At 44.9% G+C, this 22,465-nt stretch overlaps 1 protein-coding gene across 4 annotated transcripts in view; it reads right to left on the bottom strand.

The window, feature by feature from the left end:
- Window positions 1–22,465, bottom strand: part of ETV6 (ETS variant transcription factor 6) — a 236,665-nt gene that overhangs the window by 5,280 nt on the left and 208,920 nt on the right. For all 4 annotated transcript variants that reach the window (XM_044228360.1, XM_044228361.1, XM_044228364.1 and 1 more), the window contains 3 exons: window positions 15,991–16,536; window positions 4,732–4,874; window positions 2,654–2,754 (listed from right to left, as the gene is read on the bottom strand). In XM_044228360.1, coding sequence (XP_044084295.1) covers window positions 2,654–2,754; window positions 4,732–4,874; window positions 15,991–16,536 — 790 coding nt within the window. The remainder of the gene's footprint in view (window positions 1–2,653; window positions 2,755–4,731; window positions 4,875–15,990; window positions 16,537–22,465) is intronic.

The raw sequence follows: 22,465 nt of genomic DNA, 5'->3' as shown, positions 1-22,465 counted from the left end.
TGGCCTTCCCTCTTGGCTCCTTTCTCTGAGCCCTGCCTCCTCATCAAAGAGCCATGTAATGGCTCCGGTCCCTACTGAAATTTTCCTTCTCGAAATGCCTACACATCCTGTGAAGAGCACCAACAACAGAACACTTGACTACACACTGGGTTTCATACCAAGAGGCCTTGATTCTGTGGCAAGTCTGGCTTCCAACACTCATTTCCTCAAAAATGACCAACTCTTCTCACTAATAGCACTATTCTGTCCTTTTCTAATTGTCGAAAATCACTCTTGGAAGCCTATGAACTTTCCCACTACTGCTTCTCTTTTTCAGCCCTTTATTGCCGAACTTCTCAAGCAGTAGGATTTGTCAAGTCTGCAGTCCATCTTAGCCTTTCATGTCCTCATGAAAACTTCTCCCCACCATCTGAAGTCACTAACAAGCTCCTGAGGCCAAATCCACACATGGGCTATCTTTGGCCTTGCAAACTACCCCTTTCTTCTCTTGACTACTTTTCCATAATAAGCTTCTGATAGACCATATTGGGCTTGTCAAGATACATTTACTGAAAACCCCCATAAGTTATAAAACACAATTATATAGAATGCAATCCTCTCCTCTCTAGAATCTTATGACGTAGTTGTGGGGAGAAGAACTTCACATGTACAATTATTGCAAATGCAGTGTGGTTTAGGGCCAAGGGAATCCAAGAAATGATGGAAGAAGATATCTCTGTGTGTTTGAGTAGCTGAAGCAGGCCTCATGAAGGGCAGGCCACTTGAGATGGACCTAGAGGAGACACAGAATTTTAAAAAAGCGAAAGTGAAAGGGATATAAGTCTCTGACAGAGGGAATCATACTAGTGTTGTAGGGCAGCTGGTAGGGTGTGCAATGAATTTGGAAGGCAGGAGAGTGGACCAGAGGTAGAAAGGATTATGAATTAATCTAGGCGTAAAACATAAAAGTCTAGATAGGGAAGCAGTAATAATGCTTTTGCTGTTCTTATACCTCCCAAATTCTCATGCAAGTGCTTGTCATTGGTAGACTCCGACTTGGAACCTGCTGGTAAGAAATCTTGGGAAATGTGGTTTCTAGTCCCGACTAAATAGAATGCCGTGGAAATGGAATGGAAGAGCCAAGGACAATCCAGCGCAATGACTAACCTGGATATGGGAAGAGTCACTGATAACTCTAATGTCAAGGCTGGTCACTTAGAATAATGGTGACGCCACTGATGAGTAAGGAGAATTCTGGATGCGGGGAGGGGTGTTTCTAGTAGGTGAAGAATGTCTGTCTTGACTATTTCGTGTTGTGGTATTTCGTGCACATGTACTATGAGAAGTTCTTGGAAATTGAGATCTGGAATTTCACGAGGATTTTTAGAGCTGAATACAGAGTCTAACTACTAAGGGATAAGTGAAGCTGTGTAATGGGATCATTTCATCCAGGAAGAATAGGAGCGAAGGCCCAAGTTTAGGGTGAAGGATGACAGGAAAGCATCAGGAGAGCCAGAGAAAGGAGGGTTCTTTTTTACTTCATTCCATTCTGTTCCCAACTCTTGAACAGCCTCTTCTGTTGTTTTTCAAGGTCTCAACTGTTTTCCCTCTTCCTAAGTTACCATAGCTCCCACTGCTAAAGTCTAAATTTTTTGCTCTTTCCAATCTATCCCAGCAGGCTCGTCTACTCATACCGAGTGTCACTATCTACCTGTGCGTAGAGAATTCCAAATCCATCTCTCTAGCCCCATCTGAAACTCTTTTTTGTCCCACCTGCTAAACCCATCACCTAACATCATGTGTGTTGATTCTACCTTCTCCCAGCCTTTCCTGGGTCTCCCCATGGCCATTACCACCAGTGTCAATTACCACCACTTCTACCTCTCCTGATGCTCCTTTAGATCCCTTCTTCTTCCTCTTCTAATTCTTTCTCCTCTCTTACATAGAACTTGGAATTACAGTCTATGTGGTAGGTTAAATGGTTGGAACTCATTAGCTGTGAGGAAGTCTGGAAAGAGGAATATCTAGTGCAGCAGCTCTCAGACTTTTCTGATTATAATGCATCGTAAAAAAATACATTTTATATCATGACTCAGCACGTATACACATATACACACATACCCCCCAAATTTTCATGAATTATTAGTCACTCTTATTTCATGTGACACGATCTGATATTTTCAACTCTATTCTCCCAATTTGGTTCTATTTCATTAAAAAAAAAACAGTTGTGACTGACTCATTAAATCTATTTCTTGATTCACGAATGGGTCACGACCTGCTCTTTGACAAACACTGGTTCAGAACCCAGCTTATGGGGCTGGGAACCTGGAAGCCTGGATTTAATACCTCAACAATGTTACTTTGTTTGTTCCTTTTAACTTAGCTGGATGTTAATGCCAGATGATACTATTTGATCACTGCATTATTTTAAAGGTGAGTCAGATTGTGTTTACTTCATTTTGGCTTTACTCTAATATACAGACACAAGTTAAAAAAAAAAAAAAATTCCCCCTAAAATTCTAACAACCCAGCATCTGGTATCCAATTTGTAGCACAGAGGGCTTTGAGTGTCACACAGGCAGGTAGAGATCTTAACAGTCTCCCTCCTCCCTCTTATTTAAAGAAAACAGTATCCTCCCAAAAGAAGGAAAGGAGAAAAAGGAAGTTCTACCTGAACAAAAGCCTTTGTCCTGGCTCCTTCCTGATAATGTTTAGTTTGTAGTAGTGGCGCAGGGCTCGGGACATTTTCTCATAGGTCATGTTTGTTCTGTTCTGTTTGTTCAAAGGAGGAAGAGAGAAAAAAAGCACAAAGACACAGTGAAATCAACCTCAGAGAAGACGCTGGGGAGCTATTAAAATAAAAGCTCTTCAGCTGCTGCTGTGGCCCTGCCAGTTGGGGAAAGCTCCCTCTCCTCCTTCTGCTGCCTCCTAGGCCACCCCCCCACCCCTCCACCCCCACCCTGTGCCCATCCCCCACCCTGTGCCCATCCCCTCTGCTTTCACACACCCCGCCAAGTCTTGGAGCCAAGACATGTCCATGTCCGAAGGTGAATCACCTTTTGTCAGAAGTCTTGGCCCCAAAGCTAAGGAAGCATATCCCAAGGCAACCTCCCTTGTTTCCTTTCCCAAGCCCAAGCTCTGCTCTGCTCAGTGAATTTCCTGGAGTGTCCCCCCATCTGTGGGCCATCCTTTGCCTTCTGACCCACAGAGAATTCCTTCTTTCTTTCTTTTTTTTTTTTTTTTTTTTTTTGTTGCAGTGACCTTTCTCCAACTTGTGTTTCTGGTTTATCATTTTAAGGAAGAGATTTGTTGTTGTTGTTGTTTAAATTCCTGTTCTGGAAGGAAGAATACAGAGGTTCCGAGCCCTGGAGGGTCCAGGCACAGTCAGGAGCCGAGGCGGGATTTTTCACCGTGACTGACACACTGAGGAGTCTCTGAGTGGGGCCTTGCCGTATTTGGTTCTGGCCTACTTCAGGTCTTCCTCCACATGGCCCTGGGGGCTGCCCGAGGGAGTTGAGGCTGCCCTCCTCTGCCCCCTCTCACTCAGCTCACCTGGGGGTGTGTCTCCCAGGTGTCTTGCCTGCTTTGTCCCACCCACATCTACCGGCCTGTGGTCAGCCTAGACCTTGGTGACTCATTTGTTTTGAGTAGGATACAGATGTATTTATTTAAATATTGTTTTGAGGGGAGAGACTCTTTGCTCTGGGTCCCTGTTTTCTTTTCCTTTCTTCTCCTGTGGTAAGAACACTTAACAAGACATCCAGCCCCTTGACAGATTGTTAAGTGTGTCCTACAGTCGTGGTAACTCTTATATATAAGGTACAAGGTTATATAGCAGATCTCTAGAACCTACCCATCCTGTTTCATGGAAACTTTACACCCATTGATGAATACTCCCCCTTTTCCCCCAACCTTTGGCAACACCATTCTGCTCTTTGGTTCGATGAATTTGCCCATTTTCAATAGTTCCTACGAAGGGACACATACGATGCTTGTCTTTCTGTGACTGGCTTATTTCCCTCAGTATAATCTCAAGATTGCTCCGTGTTGTAGCCTGTCACAGGATTTCTTTCCTTTTTAGGGCTGAGTGATATTCCATGCTATGTATACACCATCGTTCTTTTATCTAGTCATTCACAGTGGACCCTTAGGGTGTTTTACATCTATGCACTTTGACAGTTTTCCTAACTAAAAAAGACTGCATCTTTTAAATTCCAGTCCCTCTTCCCAGCATGGAAAAGTGGGGGGGGCAAACAGTTCTGGCCTGTTTGCTTTTTAAGGGGATTCTGCAGAGTTGGAGGGTAAGCATTTCCACGGAGAAGGGGGCTTTTGCAGACATGGGAATTTCTAACCGGGCAGGACAGAAGTGACCCTTCCCTATTGCCTTGTGAGTCCCACAGCTCTGCGGAGCTCCCCTGTACCCCAGCTCCTGGCGACATAGGGGTGGCAGGGCCAGCTCGAGGGAATGAGATGGAGGGCTGCTCCCAGGGTGGCCCTGTCAGACTCAGGGGGTGTGAAGTTAACTGGCCCCTGGCCTAAGTAATCAAATGGAAAGTAGTATCTTTAATTATTTCCTTCCCTTTGCAACTGTCTAATTGTTCGCCTGTGAGAGATAAACTGAATAATGAAGGGCACACCGAGGAGGGAGGAGCTAGGCAATTATCCTCCTACCCAGAAGATAAAGTCTTTTTTCTTTTCTTTTCTTTTTTTGGCACTAGTTGGCAGAATACATAGCTGGTACCCTTTTACCTTATGGTTTCCCCATAGTCGAGCCAGTCCATTGGGATCCACTATCCGGAATATTTTGGATTCTTTGTCCTCCCATCGGATGAAGTTTTCGTACCGGCTGTCAGAAAGCAACTGATAGACGTAATCCCAAAGCAGTCTACAGTCTACAGAGGAAAAGGGCAAAAAACCACTTTTGAATAGGTTTCCTGTTAAGGCACTAAGAGCAAGAATCAGAAAATAATCAAGGAATCCCTTCTGCCTTTTGTGGATTGATGGTCTTTCTTATTTCATGGTGAGGAGACCAGAGCCCAGAGAGACCTGGTGGATGGTGCAGGAGAAAGATGACCTTTGACCTGTAGAGGTCTAAGAGACCATCCGCACCATCTGCCTCCCTCCACAGATGGGGACGCCATGACCTGGAAGAGGAAGCACCTTGTCCAAGGTCATGACCAACGACTTGAACTTGAGCAGAGCTCCCATGAAAGACAGAGAGCAAGCCAAAAGAGGGGTAACTCTGGGTGGGCGTGGTCAAAGGGCGGGAAGAGAGCCCCAGAGTTCCACGCATGCAACATGGTCTGGTTGGTGGAGCTGCATGATGACTCTGGAGTTGGAGGCCGTTATGGACAAAGACAAGAAGATCGTGGCAGGCTACCAAGCAGCAGAAAAAGAAGTGTGCTGCGTGAAAGGCTGTGGGGAGGAAAACTCTACAGTTTGCTACAACTGGGTGCTGTGGCTAGCATGGTTTTCAAAAGAGGACGGATATTTTCTCATTACGGCCTATTTGGGAATTCTTTAAAATTGTTTTCTCATAATGAAATCAGAGTAGGAAGGAACCAAAGTAAAAAAGAAAATCACTTTCCCCATTTGGAGGACTGACATTCCGTCCATCACTTGGTCAGGCCACAAGTATTTATTAAGTGAGTTAATACAGGCCAGGCACTGTGCTGGGCCTCGGCTTGTGGGTGTGGGTTGGCATATTAAAAGAGAAGACACAGACTGTACCCTCTTCCCTTGTTCTAGTGTTTTCTGGATGTGCCGAAATGGTATGTGGTTTGCCCTCTGGCAGCCCTGGAGAGGTGGATTGAGGCAGACATGTCCTATCTAGGTGTGCTTTCTGGACCAGCCTCCAGAGGAGAATAAGAGGCTCTGATTTCCAGGGGTTCACTGCTGATCCTGGGTGCCTCGACAGGCCCCAGCTGGAAGGGCGGGTAGTGAAGGATCAATGAAGGAATTCTATGTGTGAGCTCAGCATCTTCCTTGCACCCTTTCTAATCCTTGGAGGCCCCAGGTGGCTGGGATTCAAATTCCGGGTCTCTCGCATGACACCGTGCTGACTTCCTTCTGTTGGGTGAGGCCTGGCACACCTGCAGGGCAGTGTCTAATCGAGACTTGGACTAATTCAGAGCCAACACGGTCACCTCCCAGGGAATGAAACACACCCTTCTCGGGAGCCTTTTTACAAGGGCATTGAGTCAGGTCACCTTGGGCAAGTTTCTTAAATCTCCCTGAGGTTGTTTCCTCATATACGAAACAGGAATAACATGTCTTTTATGGGATTACTGTATGAGCGATGGTGCAAGTGAAGGGGAAAGTCATGAACACAACAACAACGCCATGAGCAGGACCGTGCTCATCCTCCACCAGCCTGGCTGCACTCGGCCCTGGTGCCCTCTTGGGAGGCAGGTGCCATTGCTATTCCTGTTTTATGGATGAGGAAGCTGGGGCTTAAAGGGCTTGGTAATTCACTCCAAGGCCACAGTGAGTGAGTGACACCTGTGGGGGTCCAGGCTCTGCACCACTCTTCCTGATGGTTAACAGATAAATACTGTAAAATTTTCGGACTTTCCAGAGCTGAGTTGCAGTCTGTTCAGCGCAGCCTTGCTGCAACCCAGCCTTTTCTCTGAATGGCAGAAGGAAATGTGGCATTTTCGAAGAGGCTTCATCTTTCAAGAAACTAACATGAAACTTAAAATGACCATAGCCTTCCCCCTCACCCCCAATTATCTGGGTCCAAAGATTAATGGGATACACGAGTTACTGTATTTTAGAACAGGACCAACTGTTCTCTTCTTGAAGCAAAGACACTGCATACTCGGGGAGCTGAACCCCATTCTGGTGACAGAGGCCGCTGGCCATTCCTCTTACCCCCTGCCAGCCGGGGGGGAGAGAGCAGGGGGGCCATAAAGCACCGGGAGAAGTCAGCGTCGCACTAGTGCAGGCTGAGAAGAATCTAGCTCATTATGAAGGCACTCGTCGCAGGATGACTCTAGTTGCTAGGCAAAGCAGTGAGATCGGCGGCGTGTCTGAACCCTCCTGTCCCCTCCTGGTCTCACGACATTTTTACTGCAGATGGAACACAGGACGGAGCTGTGGACTCAGTGTCTGTCCTATTGTCATATGGCAGACGTTTTAATTTCCCCTCAATCACTTCCACTGGAAAACGTCTGACAAAACCAAACATCCTTACATAAAATGCCAACAAATTAGAAGGAACAACGAAGGGGGTTTGTGTGTACAGCTCCTCTACTGCTCTTCTCCACAGGGAGACCACGTCCGCTGCAGAGAGGCTGGACAGCACCTTTGGATTCATCTGGATTGGGACTGCGAGTCTCTGAGTCTCTGGAGTATTCATTTGACTAACAATAAAAAGACTGTCTTTAGCAGTTTGATATAAAGAAACTATGCCCACAGGAAGGTGAGGAACATATGGCTACTCCCCTCACCTCTCGGCCCACTGGGGCTAAAAGCATGAGGTGGACAGTCCTTCCATCCCCACACTCATGTGCACGTTCCTTGTTTCTGCAGCTTCTGTCTTGCTCTGGTGGTTCACTGCATTTCCCACATATGGGAACCAGACCATTTCTCCAAGTAGGGGCTTAACCCGCCCTGGGCTACCATGCTGGCTTTTCAGAGGCCTCAAACTCGGAACTTTATGTAAACCATTTAATAAAAGAGATCTCGAAAGTTATCTGCTCTTTGGTTGGTGAATGAAGGGGAGGGCTTACCAGAGAACAGACTCTACCTATATGTTTCAAGAGCATTTGATTCTTGCAAACTTTTCCCTTTCATAAATGTGAAAATAACCCCAAACAAGCTGCCAATTGATCACTCTAAATGACATTTAAACCAGCAAAGCCAACTTTAGCTGAGTAATAAAAATATGTTGACATTCAAGACATATTGGATTACTCAGTTACTAATGGAGGTAGCAACAGGAATTCTGTGGCATAAAGCAGTTGTTTCAAACTCAGAGTATAAATGACTTTTATAACACTATTGATTGTTTTGTTTCTTTAGTTAAAAATTATTCCAGATGATAAATATAAAGGAATGACCACAGAAGATTTCTTTTTTCATTTTCTTTTCTCTCTCTCTCTCTCTCTTTATTTATTTATTTATTTTTAACAATTGAAGTTCAAGCCATTGGGGTTATTTTGTTTTTTAAGATTTTAAGGAAACAAGAGGCAGATCCTTTTTAGTTCCCTAGATCCTCTGGAGGTTATTTCCTGCAATTTTTCAGTTCTGTTGAAATCTACATTTGCACAGATACAATGTTCTCTGATCACATATATATCATATATATACACATATATTACTATATGATAAAACCCACCAAACTCTATAGATACACGAGTATCCTATTATATAATGCCTGACCATGCATGTGAAAAAATTCATGTTACAAGGTATTCATTAATTGTAAGTGCATTTCTCTTAAACTAAAGGGTCTTCTGTATTAAGGCACGTGGGTATTTTAAACAAACGTCCATTATCTGGATTGTCTCTTCCATGAGAATAAGTTTAGAAAAGGGTTTAGCTCCAGTGAAGTGCCATTTTTCAGCTGCAGAGAGAACATTCTCTCTCTTTCCTGCTGGGTGAGGTGCCTTGGGTATCCAAAGCTAAAAGGCATTGTAAAAAATCCCTTCCTGTGGTTAAGGAGAAATATTTTCCCTCCCACGTCTGTCTTCTACCAGAGACTCATTGTACATGCTACCAGAGAAGAGATTGCAAAAAGATGGGCAATTCACACATAACCAACATGGTTTCCAATGAAAAAACCATGTCAGACAAAACTGAAGTTTAAAAATCTGAGTGGGCAAATCAGTTTATTGACAAAGGGAATGTTTAATGATGGTGGTTAATCAAAATTTTGGGAAAGCTTTTGAGAAAGTACTTTTATGTTGTTTCAACTGCCCAAATGGAATTTTAAATGAAGGTTTGCCAACTGAGTTCTGTGGGTCTGATCATCAACTCGTCAGACAGTAAGTGTCCCTGTTTCATTTTTTTCAATTTACTGAAAAGATTAATAAATTTTTGTCAAGTTCAGCAACAAAACAGGTAAGTAAAATACAAAACAGAAAGCTGCTACTCTGCTTTATAGCAGTGGCTCTAAACAAGGGGCAATGTGGTTCGGTAGGGAAGGAAGGTATTTCGCAATGTTTGGAGCTAATCTGAGTTGTTGCCACGGGGCTGGAGGATGCTACTGGCCTCTAGTGGGTAGAGGCCAGGGATGCTGCTGAATATCTTAAGAGTTCCTAAGTCAGCCTCCTCCTTAACCTCAGAGAATCATCTGACCTGATGATCAAGAGTGCTAAGCTTGAGAAACTCGGCTTATAGAAACACAGGCTTTACAACATGCACAGCTCAGTCCCCCCGCCCCCCCCGCCCCCCACATCCCCGTCGTGTCCTCAACTCTAGAGCAGTCATTACCTAGGAGCACAAAGTTGGGAAATCCAGTGCAGCCAACCCTGTGTCGATACCCAGAGGTGTGTTTACAGTCTGGGCAGTTGCTTGTGCTCTGCTGAGGCTCAGGAAAACAGACACCATATGTACGGGGCAGCAAGATGTACAGGGAGAGTCTAAGGTGGGGAATGCAGATCTCAGCTTCCTGACTCCATGGGGGTGAGGGCGGGGCAGGGGGGGGCGGGCACAGGGACTGTAGCTGCCAGGGAGGCTGGCCCTTTGCATGTCTGGTTGCATGAGGTGTGGAGTAACAAAACAGGTAAGTAACATCCAGATAAAAAGCTGCCACTCTGCATGAAAGCAGTGGCTTTACACGAGGGGCAATCTTGCCCCGGAGGGAAGCAAACGCTTAAAGCTTCAGCCCCCAGCTGGAACCTCGCAGGGCCTGGCCCCTGCTTGGCTCAGGTGGGGGCAGCCTGGGAAATCGCACCCCTTCCTCCTGGCAGTCACGCTGTATTCCAGAAATGTGTGTCCTTTACACAAACTGGAATTTCCAGTCTCCTCAAGCTCCTTCTATTCTTTTCCGCCCCGCCACTGTGGCTGTTACCGTTTTATCGTTTAAAAATGCTGTCCTGAGACTTCCTTCTCTCTTAGGGCTCTTTGATTTCTCAGTAGTTCACAGTGAAATTAAACGGCAGTGACTCAGCCAGTGTGAGAAGCTGGAGCCACGTGGGACATTCCTGAGCAAAGCCTCCGAGGGGAGAGGGAGAGCAGAAGTGAATCTCCAAGGAGATAAAGAAACTAGAGCACCTCGAAGGGGTGCCCTTTGCAGGCCACAGGCCTGCAGGGTCAATGCCCCGGCCAGCTCCGGGCGGGTAGTGGGGCTGCGGTACTGCTGCTTTCCCGTCCTTCTCTGCAGCCCTGTAGCAGAGCAAAGAGAAACAGGACAGAGAAGGGACCTTAGTGCTTGGTAATTAGCCGACTGATGGCTGTGTATTTACATATTGTCTCATTAGTACTCTGAAGCACCTGGAAAATGGGTATTAGTATTCTCATTATGATGGAGAAGAAAAGCAGACCTCGGGAACAGTCAGCACCTTTGCTAGGACACAAGGACTGTTTTCTATTCCTGCTTATTCCCAAGTCCATGCTTTCCCAAGGGCCCACACTACTTCCTGGGGAACACTCCAGGCCAGCTGTTGATTGGGACCCTGCGTCAGGAGCTCTCTGGGGTTGATGTAGGATGTGGGATAATGTAGCTCTTCTAGCTGGTACTGAAACCCTGGGCCCCTTTGGTTAAAGGAGACGTCCCACAGTACTGTCCTTTCCTTCCTCAAATCAGACACGGACATACCTGTGGGCGAAGGTGCACTTATGTAGGTCCGCCTTACCACCAAGGCCCAGGGAGGAAGCTCGTCACTGTCACACTAAACCCCTTTAGTCTTCTCTTTTATAATGTCTTTTTCCCCTCAGGGCTGCTCCTGGGCTCATTAAAAAAAAAAAAGTCCACGAGCTTCATTTGAAACCATGTCACCAGCACTAAATACTGCTAGGGAGGAAGCAGGGATGGATACAAGAGGAAGAGGACGGAATGACTTCCCCTGGTCCTCGAGTTCCTGGGGACCCACCTTCAGTTGCTTACTCTGGAGTCTCAGGCTTATTTTTCCTCAACTGATTTAAGATTAGAGGCTTCCAGGATTGAACTTCTGTGCCTACAGAACTCATCCAGTCAGTCCAACCAGATCAGGAAAGTACATCGTTTTAGTCAGGTGACAAAGAAACTGGACAGGAGATTCCATGTTTCCTTGATTAGGATCCTTTTGTTTCTGCTGAAAACGTAACCTTGAGAGATAATAAAGTTATTTTTGAAAGTCCTTTTAAAGATCTGAAAGACTGCTATGACGTGTGTGGTAGGAGGGTTGGGAGTAGAGGGAGCACATGCTGGGGGGAATTTTAGGTCTTATCCACTGCAGGATCAACCAAACAGTGATTCCTCACAAACCATGAAGAAGCTCGTGTTTGCAAAGAATATCAGGGGACTAAGCAAAAGTTGTGCAATAAGCACCAAAAGAGAAATGGTCTCTGTTTGGATGGGTCATGGACCTGGGACGAGCAAATCCGTTCAGACCTCTGAAGTCCTCAAGTGTGCAGCAAATGAAGGAGCAGGAATGGATTATAAACCAGTTTGCTTCCTTAGCAGATATTTTTGGATTAAGACCAACGAGGGGATGAGCAGACAGGAAGTTTGGTAACTCAGGTTTTAACGGAATGGAAGAACTTGAAGAGAAAGCCAAAACAACTTAAATTTTTCTTTTAAGACTTAGCTGTCTATTGCGAAAACCAAAGTAGGAGCTTATTTGGTTTGACAGCATAAAGTCAGGGGGCTATTGCCTTAGGTCAGCGAAGATACAAAATGTGGCATTTAGAGACACTATACCTATCACCTAGGAAAACACTCAGCACAAAGAGAGATACATGATCAGTCTGGAACAAATGAATGATTTAACTCCACCATCCAAGTATGCAAAGAAACCGTTTCTTTCACTTAGCTGTATTCTACTTTTGTTCATGATGTTACTGGAACTACTCGGGACTGGTCTGCGAACAGCTTACAGTCTCCTCTCTTACATCACTTGTTATTGTTCCTTCTACGTGTTTGAGGCTCGCCTCATCCTCTAAAGGGCAAGGAATTCCTTGAGAGCCGGGACAGCGTTTTCGACTTCCACATCCTCCAATTTGCCTATGATTGCCAGCATACGGTACCCACGAGTCCACAGTGTTGCAGAACAGGGGGCAGCGAATGCTTCCTGTCATGTTGTCTGCAAATATTTCGGCTCTGCTGGCTGTACCATCTCTCCTGTTGGCACGCAAGAGCAGCCACAGACACAAAGTGATCGGCTGTGGCTGTGCCAATAAAACTTGATTTACAAAAATAGGTGGTGGCTGATTTGGCCCATGGGCCCGAGTTTCCAATCCCTGCTCTGGACTCCCAGGTCAGAAGGAAACACGTGTCTTGGAAAGAACACTGGACGAGGCTCCAGGCTGGACATTGGATGGGCCCGAATCTCCTTTCCTTCATCCGTACAACCTGCTTCTGGCTTTGAAATCACTGACCTCTAAGAATGAATGTCAGTATATACTTAAAACATGACTCAGGGCATCACCCCATGCTAAGCCCATCACCTTATGGTGTGCGCTGCTAACAGACTCTTTGGATGTGAAACATATGGGCAAGGCACAGGCCAGTAAGACTTTTGTGGGCTGAGAAAAGGGCTAGAAGGTTCACAGATGCTATCCTGACCCCCTACCTCCTACCACCGTCCCCCAAGCAATAGCCTCATGAGCATAACAAACAGAAAACAGGCCCAGAAAGAAAAGTTTGTTCACTCTTACCTACACCATTGGCTTCCCAATAAAGTTTGAACATAGGGGTCTTGTTTCACTGTGTTCCATGTTAAATTTTCTCCCATAAACTGTGGCTATTCTAACTTATTAACTTCAACAACAGTTCTTCTTTCCATTGGAAAATAAGGGGATACCTTTAGAAATAAGTTACATGTTATATTTAAATAGATCTAATCTGTGGTTTGTATTTAAGCCATTACCTCTGAAACTTCTTTTACTGATGATTTTAATTTCCTATAAGGCCAATACCTAAGTAAACTATTGTAGCTTTGCATCTCTAAATTGTATGCTACATCTCAATTCTGAGAAATCAAAAAGTGAGGAAAAAAAAGAATAGAAGAAATAGGGAGAGATTTTTAATGGACTTGGATTCCCAAGATTTATATTTCTACCTGTTCAGGATTGCTGGAATTTTAAATTGTACATAGGACTTACCCAATGAGCTCGACCCTACTAAAGAGAATTTTACAAGAATCTGAACTGTCCAAAATGACAACTAAAAGGATAGGAGTGAGGGGACAGGGATATCCCACGGGAAACAAAGGAACCTGGAGTTGTAGCAAGGGGAGTTAGAATCAAGATTAAGTGTTGGATTCTAGACTTTTTACCCTTCTCATTTCCCCCTCAAGATGATGGATTTGGTTAAATCCGATGCTGCATTTGGTTAAATTAGTAAATACTTATATCTGGAGATTTTTCAACTTTTGAGTGTATCATTAGAGGATTAATGATGAATAATTTGAGGGGATTCTCTCACCCTGGAGGAGTGAATGCATTTCCCAAAGAAAAGCCTAGATTCCCCACTTTTGTGTGTTCTTGAGAGAGCCTGGGCATCCGTGGGTACCAAGGTCCATCACTGGGCTGGTAAGATAGTTGACAGAGTATCTTTGATGAGGCTACATCCATCACTGAGCAATTTTGATATTCAGGAATAATATTAAAAAAATAGTTGCACAATTTTTAAGAAACTAATATTCTAATATTTATAAATCCACTAAACAAGGGAGAAATAACTCTGTATGTCTAAATAACATAGCTTTTCTGATATATGGGCTTATCTTAGATTCCTAGGAAGTCTGTGGTAAGACGGCATGACAGAGGAGGTGGACAGGACAGAGGAGGTGGACGGCTTTCCTGGCTCGGGAAGCCAGGTCCCACGAGGGCAGCCCTACCAGCAGCGGCCAATGGCGCAGCCGTGACCATCCCACTGAGCCCATCACCCAACCCCTATTTGACCTTTGCTCTCTGGGGCTCTGTCTCTTTCATGACTTCCCCAGTTCAAATGACCTTCCACATAAGAGGCATATCGCAATAGTAAGCTGCCTCTAAGAGCTGTCCTGAGAATTATAAACAAGTAGACAGTATCTGCAAAATGTCTAGCCCTGCTGTACAGACCATGCAAGAAACAAGACAAGAAAGGCATGTATAGACAGGAAAGGTCTGGCCTGGGAAACACAAGACAGGTCCTTTATATTCTTCACAGTAATATCCTGACCCCATCCTCTTTTTCTAACAATCTGCGGAAATTCACATGATTTGCCTAAGGTGTCTGTCTCTTTATAAATCCCCTGATTTTTCTTCTTTTCTTTTCATGGTTTCTTTTTTTAGATTGAAAAAAAAAAAAAACCCCATATATACATACACATACACATATATAAAGGCAGAGAATCCAAGTGTAGTCATCACAGCTAGTCTTATTTTATGTATACCCTCCCTCCCCCCAAAACTCACCCCCAGTGCTGTGAGGATCATTCTCAATCAAATCTCGGACACAGATCATTTCATGTTTCACAAACATAGAAGTCCTACTTCTTTGGCATTTCATTTTCTTGATTCAACACCCCCGATGTAAGTGATTTGTGACACTAAAACTGAGGCAACACTGGAGGTACACTAGGAGCCAGAGAAACATTTAGGAACCAAGAATTTAAACAAAAAAGGGACAACGAGTCAAGACAGAGGCAGTTAATGTTGCCTGTAGGCCTCTGTGCTGTCACGCTGTTAGGAACACCACTCCTTCCTGGGGCCAGCCGGAGCTCTGTCCTCAGGTGCTCACTCAGGGAGGAAGGGGGCATTTCTTGCCTTGCCCTGACCAGGTCTGACTTTTCCTGTCTCCATGCCTCCCTTCCGCTACCGAACACATAACCACCTTCAGCACTGAGCCACGTCCCTGCAAAGCCTCCCTCCATTCCTCTGGTCCAAATTTCCTTCTCTCTGCTTTGCTCCCACAGCGCTGAGTTATCCTAATACACAGTCAGTGCTCAATAAGTGCTCATGCACTGGATGAATGGGACACAGGACAGACTTCATTCTGCTTTATAGCTTATAGCTTATAGCTTAGTGGGTGGTTTTCACATCGGTCTCTCCCATGAAATTTTAAATTCCTCAAGGAAATAATTGTGTTGAACACTGCTCTGTCCCCCTACTTCCTCAAGCATTTACCTGTGCGTAGTGGGTGTTTGAGAAATGTCTCACGAATGGAGAGATGCTCCAGGAAGAGAGCTACCCTGGCCATGTGGCTGGAGGGTTAAGTGTCTGCAGAATGACTTCATATAAATTATGGGCAGACTAGCACAAATACAATGTGTAGATTTTTTTCTCTGGTTTCCACTGGCTTCTTGTCTTAGGGAAGCAAATGTGGGCTTGTCATCATAAAAGTAAAAGAATTCGGGAGTGGTTTCCTTCGTCCAAATGACCCAGCAACACCTGCCTCCGACACCATAATCGTGTTTTTCTCTCCCACCTTCTCCCAAGGTGAAGGCTACATTGAGTTACTGCCCATAGGATGGAATTACAGGTCTGAATCGGAGACAAAGGTTCTTTATGCTGTGTCTGGTCATTAATTAGCTGCTGGAAACTTCAAGACAGGGCCATTAGCATGCTCATAAACCTTTTATTTTAAATGTTTTCGCTTAGCCATGATTCTGATGTGACTCTCCTTGTACGCTGGACGTAGGACATTTGTTTCTTAACATTTCTGAGGCTCATTAACTACTCCATCCCAGCGGCTCATTAACTAGCCCATTAGGGATTTCACTTCATTCAGGCAGAAGCCTCCACTTGCCCTCACAGAGCCTTTGAGGGCGCCTAATTGGGAACGGTGTGAGGCCTGCCGCAAGGCCGGGGAGAGAGCGAGGCTTTGTCAGGTCCCCCCGGACGCTGGATGGGCGGCGGAGGGATGCGCTCACCTACCTGCTATTCTCCCAATGGGCATGGCGTGCTCCTCGGGCGGGGAGACAGACACCATGATGTGGTTCATGTAGGCCAGGTCTTCCCGATGCGAGAGGTTGATGGGCTTCCCTTCCCTATGCAGCCCGTCCTCGGAGAGCCTGGACTGTTTGAAATCCACTGAGTGCCGGGGGTTCAGGATCAAGGGGTGCATGATGGGACTGGGCATCAGCTGGATCACGCGGGTGCTCTCCTGCCGGGGGCTCGACGGCTTCTGGTGGGGCTCAGAGGACGGCGGGCAGTGGTTATTCTCCATGGGAGACACTGACAGGGGGTAGGACTCCTGGTGGTTGTTCTCCTGGTGGAGCCTTGGCCCCTGGGCCCTGTCGGCCGGGGAGAGGCGGCGGATCATGTTGTCCAGGGGGGACCGGAGGGGCCGCTGCTCGGGGTCAGGAGAGGGCCGGTGATTGGCTGTGACAGGTGATCTGGACCGGTGCAACAGTTCAATGGTGGGGGGGTTGTGGTGCACGTTCTCCACTGGGGGCCGTGGGGTCCTCTGGACACAATTATCTGTGGAGCAGAGGGAGAGACAATCACTGACCCCAGTGAACTGTCAGGAGAGGGACCCCACCGCGGTTGGAAAGAGAGTGAACAGTGAGTGAAGCCTGGGCGTGTGCCGGACAGACCGTTTGTCCCTCGAGACAGAGTGTCTTTTCCACTGCTTAAAAAAACAACTGAAGTGCGCATACTTGAAATTCTTTTCCTACAGTAGACAGGCTAAGAATGTCCACAAGCATTCCATTAAGCACTTACTAGTGGCTTGTGAGCACAGGGAAGCCAAACCTGTGTTCTTTAGCTTTGGCTTTGGTTACTTGACTCTTCAACGTGGCTTCTGGGGTCCTTAAGGGATTCTTTCTAGAAGCTTTCACTGACTTACATTTCCATAACTAAATGTATATATTCTCTACCTCTGGGACGTTGTTATTGGTGTTAATGATACCATTATTTCTACTACTACTAAAGTAGCTACTATATCCTTGGTACTGGGTTATGTTGTTCAGAATGTATCATACTCCTCAGTAGGAGATCCTAATACCAGCCCTAGTTCAAACGTGATAAAATGGGAGGCATAAAGAAATTAAGCAGCTTACTCAAAGACACACAGCCAGTGAGGGAACGAGACCCAGACTCCAGTAAGATTCTGGAATCTAGGTACCTGTTACAGTATCCGTCACTTTGCTATACGTAGAAGCCAAGGGGAAAAGCGATGGGAAAACCTGCTTTAAGGATGGACAGTGGGTCTCATTTACAGACTGGCAATCTTGTACTTGAAAGAAGCTTTAGGATCACTTGGTTTCTGAGTGCATAGACCCTACAAATGCTCAGAGACAGGCAGAGGTAAGTAAGGAGAAGGAGGGAAGGACATCTCCAACCCTGCCTCCATCGTATGCCACTTGAACTTTCAAGCTGGTGACAGCTGAGCAGGGACAGCATCGGGAACAGAAGCAGTCTTGTGGGCTGGGTTGTGGGTGGGTTGTGGGTAGCTGGCACACACGTGGCTTTAGGAGTCCCTGCTTAGGGGGAGGAAGGATGAAAATCTGCCTACAAAAATGGAGTTTTCTTCAGTGCCTCCCCCTCATCTTAATGAGGTTTCTCTGGCCACATCTGTTCCCAGAGCTCTCACTAAAGGATGCACATGCTTTCAGGTCTTTGTTCTGGTCCAAGATTTGTCCATGACTCTGAGTAAAGCAAGTTAAAGATACCTCTCTTTGTCCCTTATGACAATATCTATATGAAGAACACATAAAGGGACTCTAGGACTCTGACAGGGTTAGTAAACAGAGACTGAGCTGGTAGTGTCTTAAAGTTTTACACATGGTTAACAGAAAAATGAGGACTCCTCTGGATCCCGGTTATGTGAAACAGTGAATGTGTCACTCACGATCACTAAAAGAGCATCTGCTTGAAGGCAAGGGTTTATTTTATAACTGCTGTGTAACCTTCTGCCAAGAATTTAGAAGTGCTTACCTGTTGGAATAGCTATCGGTGGGAGACTGGCTTAATCAATGATACTGTATCTCTAAAAAATGGAGGATCAGGCAGGTATTAAATGGAACGAGGGGTGTCTTAATATTCTGCCAAGGACTGGTCTCCAGGTTCTATGATTAGGTATGCAAAGCCAGGTAAAGTATTTTGGTATGCTACCACCTTTCTGTGATAAAGGAGAAGCAAATTCCAATTTCCAGAATGACACAATGGCTTGTATCAAACTAACCTTCCTACATACAGAAATGATGGAATCCGGATACAATACATTTACAAAAGTTATTTGAAGGTGCTGGAGAAAACTGAATGGCATGTTATTCTTGAAAGAAGAGAACCGCACAAGAGAGATCCAAATTTATATAGCCCTGGGGTTTTCCCCAGTCCCTGTAGCAGGGAGCAGCTGGAAAATGAACCAGAAGTGGTGTAATCTGTCAGGGAATAGAGTATGGGCTACCAGAATGGCAAAAAATCAAGAAAGCAAATCCTATAAAGGGGAGAGCCTCAGGGAGAATACAGAAAGTTCCCTCAAATCCCTAACATGTGCTCCTGTACAGCATACGTGCAAAGTGACCTCTAAGGAGCTCAGTGGAAAGCAACAACTGTATGGCACCTGGGTGGCTCAGTGGGTTAAGGCCTCTGCCTTCAGCTCAGGTCATGATCCCAGGTCCTGGGATCGAGGACCTGGGATAAGAGCAGGAACATCAGCTACTGGCCATTGTACTGGAGACAGAATTGAGAATTTGAGTCCTAGCAACAGAGGCTCTGCAAACACCTTGGGCTGCCTATCATCCCAGAACAGCCACACCTTAGGAGTAAAGACTATGTCCAGGTCAAAGGGATTTGCCTGAGGACTACAGGCAAAACTGAAATAGATCTGCCCTAACCAAATGTAAGACCAAGCCTCTACAAACTCAAGGTGACTGGCTAGTCATTTACCTGCTAGAGCAAACCCCAACATTCTTCAGAGGAATATAACATAATCTAAGTCTCTACAACGTATCATCTATAACGTCCAGTATTCAATAAGGATTCTTGGGACATGTGAAAAAAAAAAAAAAAAAAAAACAGAAAAATGTGGCCCATAATCAAGAGGAAATGCAGTCAACAGAAACAGACTCTAAGATCACCTAGATGTTGGTATTAACTATTAGAAATAAGTGTAATCACTTGAAGGAAATGATGGTCATAATAAGGTATAACAGATGAAGACTGTCAGAAGAGAAACAGAAACTTAAGAAGAAGATTCTAATACTGAAAAACACAATATCTGAAAGGTTGGACTGGATGTACTCAACAGCAGTTTGGAGATGACAAAAGGAGGGGTTAGTAAATTTGAAGACACATCAATAAAAACTAGAAACAAATAAACGAATTGATCCTCAGTGACCTGTGGAACAATATTAAATGGTTTAATGGACATGTAATTGGAACCCAAGAAGGACAGAACAGAAAGAATGGGACCAACCCCTTCCCAACAACTCCCCACCAAAAAAACCCCCCAAATCTGAATAATGATCAAATGCTCTCCAAATTTGGTAGCAGCAACAACAACAACAACAACAACAACAACAACAACAGGAAACTTAAAGATCTAAGATGCTCAGCAAATACTAAGTAGGATAAATACAAAAGCTACATCCAGGCCTTCAGAGTCAAACTGCTGAAAACCAAAGATAAAGAGAAAATCCTGGGGGCACCTGGGTGGCTCAGTGGGTTAAGACTCTGCCTTCAGTTCAGGTCATGATCTAAGGGTTCTGGGCTCGAGCCATGCATCGGGCTCTCTGCTCAGCAGGGAGCCTGCTTCCCCCTTTCTCTCTGCCTGCCTCTCTGCCTACTAGTGATCTCTTTTGCTCTGTCAAATAAATAAATAAATAAATCTTTAAAAAAAAAAAAAAAAGATAATCCTGAAAGCAATCAGAGGGGGAAAAAAGATACACTATGTACACAGGAAAAGCTATACTAATTGTGGCTAACTTCTTTTTTAAACAGCTAGAGAGAAAGTGAGAGTGCACGCAAGCATGTACACAAGAAGGATATGGATGGAGACCCACAGACTGAAAGGGAATTAAGAGACACATCAATCATCTGCCATGTATAGACCTTGTTTGATTTAAGGAAACTGTAAAAGCACATGTGAGGTAGTTGGAGAAAATGTAAACATTAATAAGACATTTGATGATACTGAAGAACTGTTAGTTTTCAGGTGATATGATGGCTTTGTGATTACAATTTTATAAAGGGTCCTTCTCTTTTCAGATCTGTACTGATATATTTACAGATGAAACTATGTATCTGGAATTTGCTTTAAATTAATTCGTGATCATGAAGCAGAGAGTATGGGCACAGAGGAAACAAGATTGGTCATGAGTTGATCACTGAAGCTGGTGATGGCTACGTGGTGGCTCATTAAATAATTCTCTCTAGTTTTGCCTAAGTTTGATATTTTCCACTATAAAAAATGTTTCTCCTTTTTTTAAAAAAAATTTATTTATTTTTAAAGAACTCAGTCAACCTTGCAAGGATAAAGATTAGGATAACAAGTACTAAATTCTTCACTTAAACCCAAATGCAAATAAATGCTTACAGGATACGGTCACTGATTAGGCCCATGTAGTTCATTTTAATGCCTGAGATGAGCATGATAGAAATGACCTACCATCTTTTGGGGATGAGGGCAAGTTTTCTTTCCATGGCTATGACGGACCTTAACTCTGCTGTCCCCCAAAACGAATTTATCTCTTCTCTGTCACAGAACATGATCAACTACCTAAGACAGCTGTGTTTTCAAGTTTTGTGCATTTTCTTCTAAATGCTATTTACAGACTATCTCCCTTCACTTAAAAGCTTATGAAGGTTTAAAAATGCTTAAGGTTGATGAAGACCATGTACTGAAAAACCCTATTTCCTGAATCCATTTCCTGTCTTACAAATTTCAAAACAGACACAGGCGTTGGCCAGGAGTCTGGTCACGTGAAGGCTCTCTTTGATGTGTCAGGCTTCAAGGCTCAGGGTATGGGTGTGCACTCAGGGCAAGCCTTAGGAAGTCGGGGTGGACTCTGAGAGGAAGGATCTCCATGCCAAGGGTAAAAGAGGAACTGATGTAACGTCCTGGAGAGATTTCACTCTCTGTTCCTGCCCAGATCTTTGGGAACAATGAAGGAGGGAGACAGAGCTCTGGATAATCCAACTCAGATTTTACTTTTGACTCAGGGTCCAGGCAGGAACAGGACTTGGAGAAGCTTGATTTATTTACTTCTCTGCAGACACCACTCAAAGAGGAAGTACTTGATGAAGTTGATAACATTAATGGTAGAGAACTGGATCCAAGGGTATTTAATTCCAGGCTCCTGGTGGTCTGGGCACAAGCACTGTCAAGGCTGAAAGGCCTGCAATGAGAGCTTCCCGGCTTTGTTTCAGTTTGCAAAGCATGCGCCCACGTAAGGAGTAGGCGCTGACGTTCCTACCCTGCTGCCCCTGTTATTAGAAGTTGGCAGCAGCATGTGGAAACTTATGAGACCAGAGCCGGCAGGCAGAGAAGCTCCGGACACAGGAAATGCACTGAGCGGACAGTGGGTGCATTAAATCCCCCAGATGTAGGAGTCTTCTGTCTAAAACAAGAAGATTTTTTTGGTCTGGCCTTGATGTCTGGGTTTGTTCTTGGTGAATTGCCCAGCTGGAGAGCTGGGAAATTATCCACATTGCCCTCGGTCTGAAGGTCTTGATATGGGAGGGAAATGCGCAAGAAAGAGGGAGGGTAAAGCCACACGTGAAGTAGTCAGTGTGGGCATGGAGAGAAGTGGGGAGAAGGACCTCGGACTACTAGGCAACCCGTTCTGGTTGAAAGTGTTTGCTAACCCCCAAACCCTTCTCTTTGTGGGCCTCTTTTAGATACGAAAAAAAAAATCCTTTCTTGCCACGAAACAGCCCCAAATAAATTGGGGCTTTCAGTGTGAGGATTGCAAAAAAGGATGCCTTTTCTTGTCTTCTTTCCTTTTGCTTATTAGGAAAGTTTGTCTATTTTAAAGTCATCAAAATTTGACCCAATTTAATCAGGTCGTAAAGAATGAATAACTAGTAAACTTAAACCAACAAAAACTGCCTTTGGTTAAAATCATGGGCTTTAAGTAGGAAATTTCCAGGGTAGAGCAAAGGCTCAAGCTTCTCACAAAGAAGGATCACATTTCCCAGGATCACATTTCCACCACCTCGCTTTCCCTAAGGCCATGGATGGTGAGAAGAGTATTTAGTCCGGGAGATGCAAATCAAGCCAGCAGGTAATTTGCTCATCGGCCTCAGTCCACCCTGTTCCACATTCTTCTGGAAGGAACCACTTCCCAGCATGAATTTGTAAAAGATTAGTGGGAACCACAAACAATACAAAGAACTACGGAGACTAAATGCTCCAGGCCTTCAGCTGCAGTTCAGAACAGACTTTCTACACACACTTAGGTTC

The sequence above is a fragment of the Neovison vison genome, chromosome 12, assembly GCF_020171115.1.
Source record: "Neovison vison isolate M4711 chromosome 12, ASM_NN_V1, whole genome shotgun sequence".
NCBI lineage: Eukaryota > Metazoa > Chordata > Mammalia > Carnivora > Mustelidae > Neogale > Neogale vison.
This window is presented reverse-complemented; position numbering and strand designations above follow the sequence as displayed.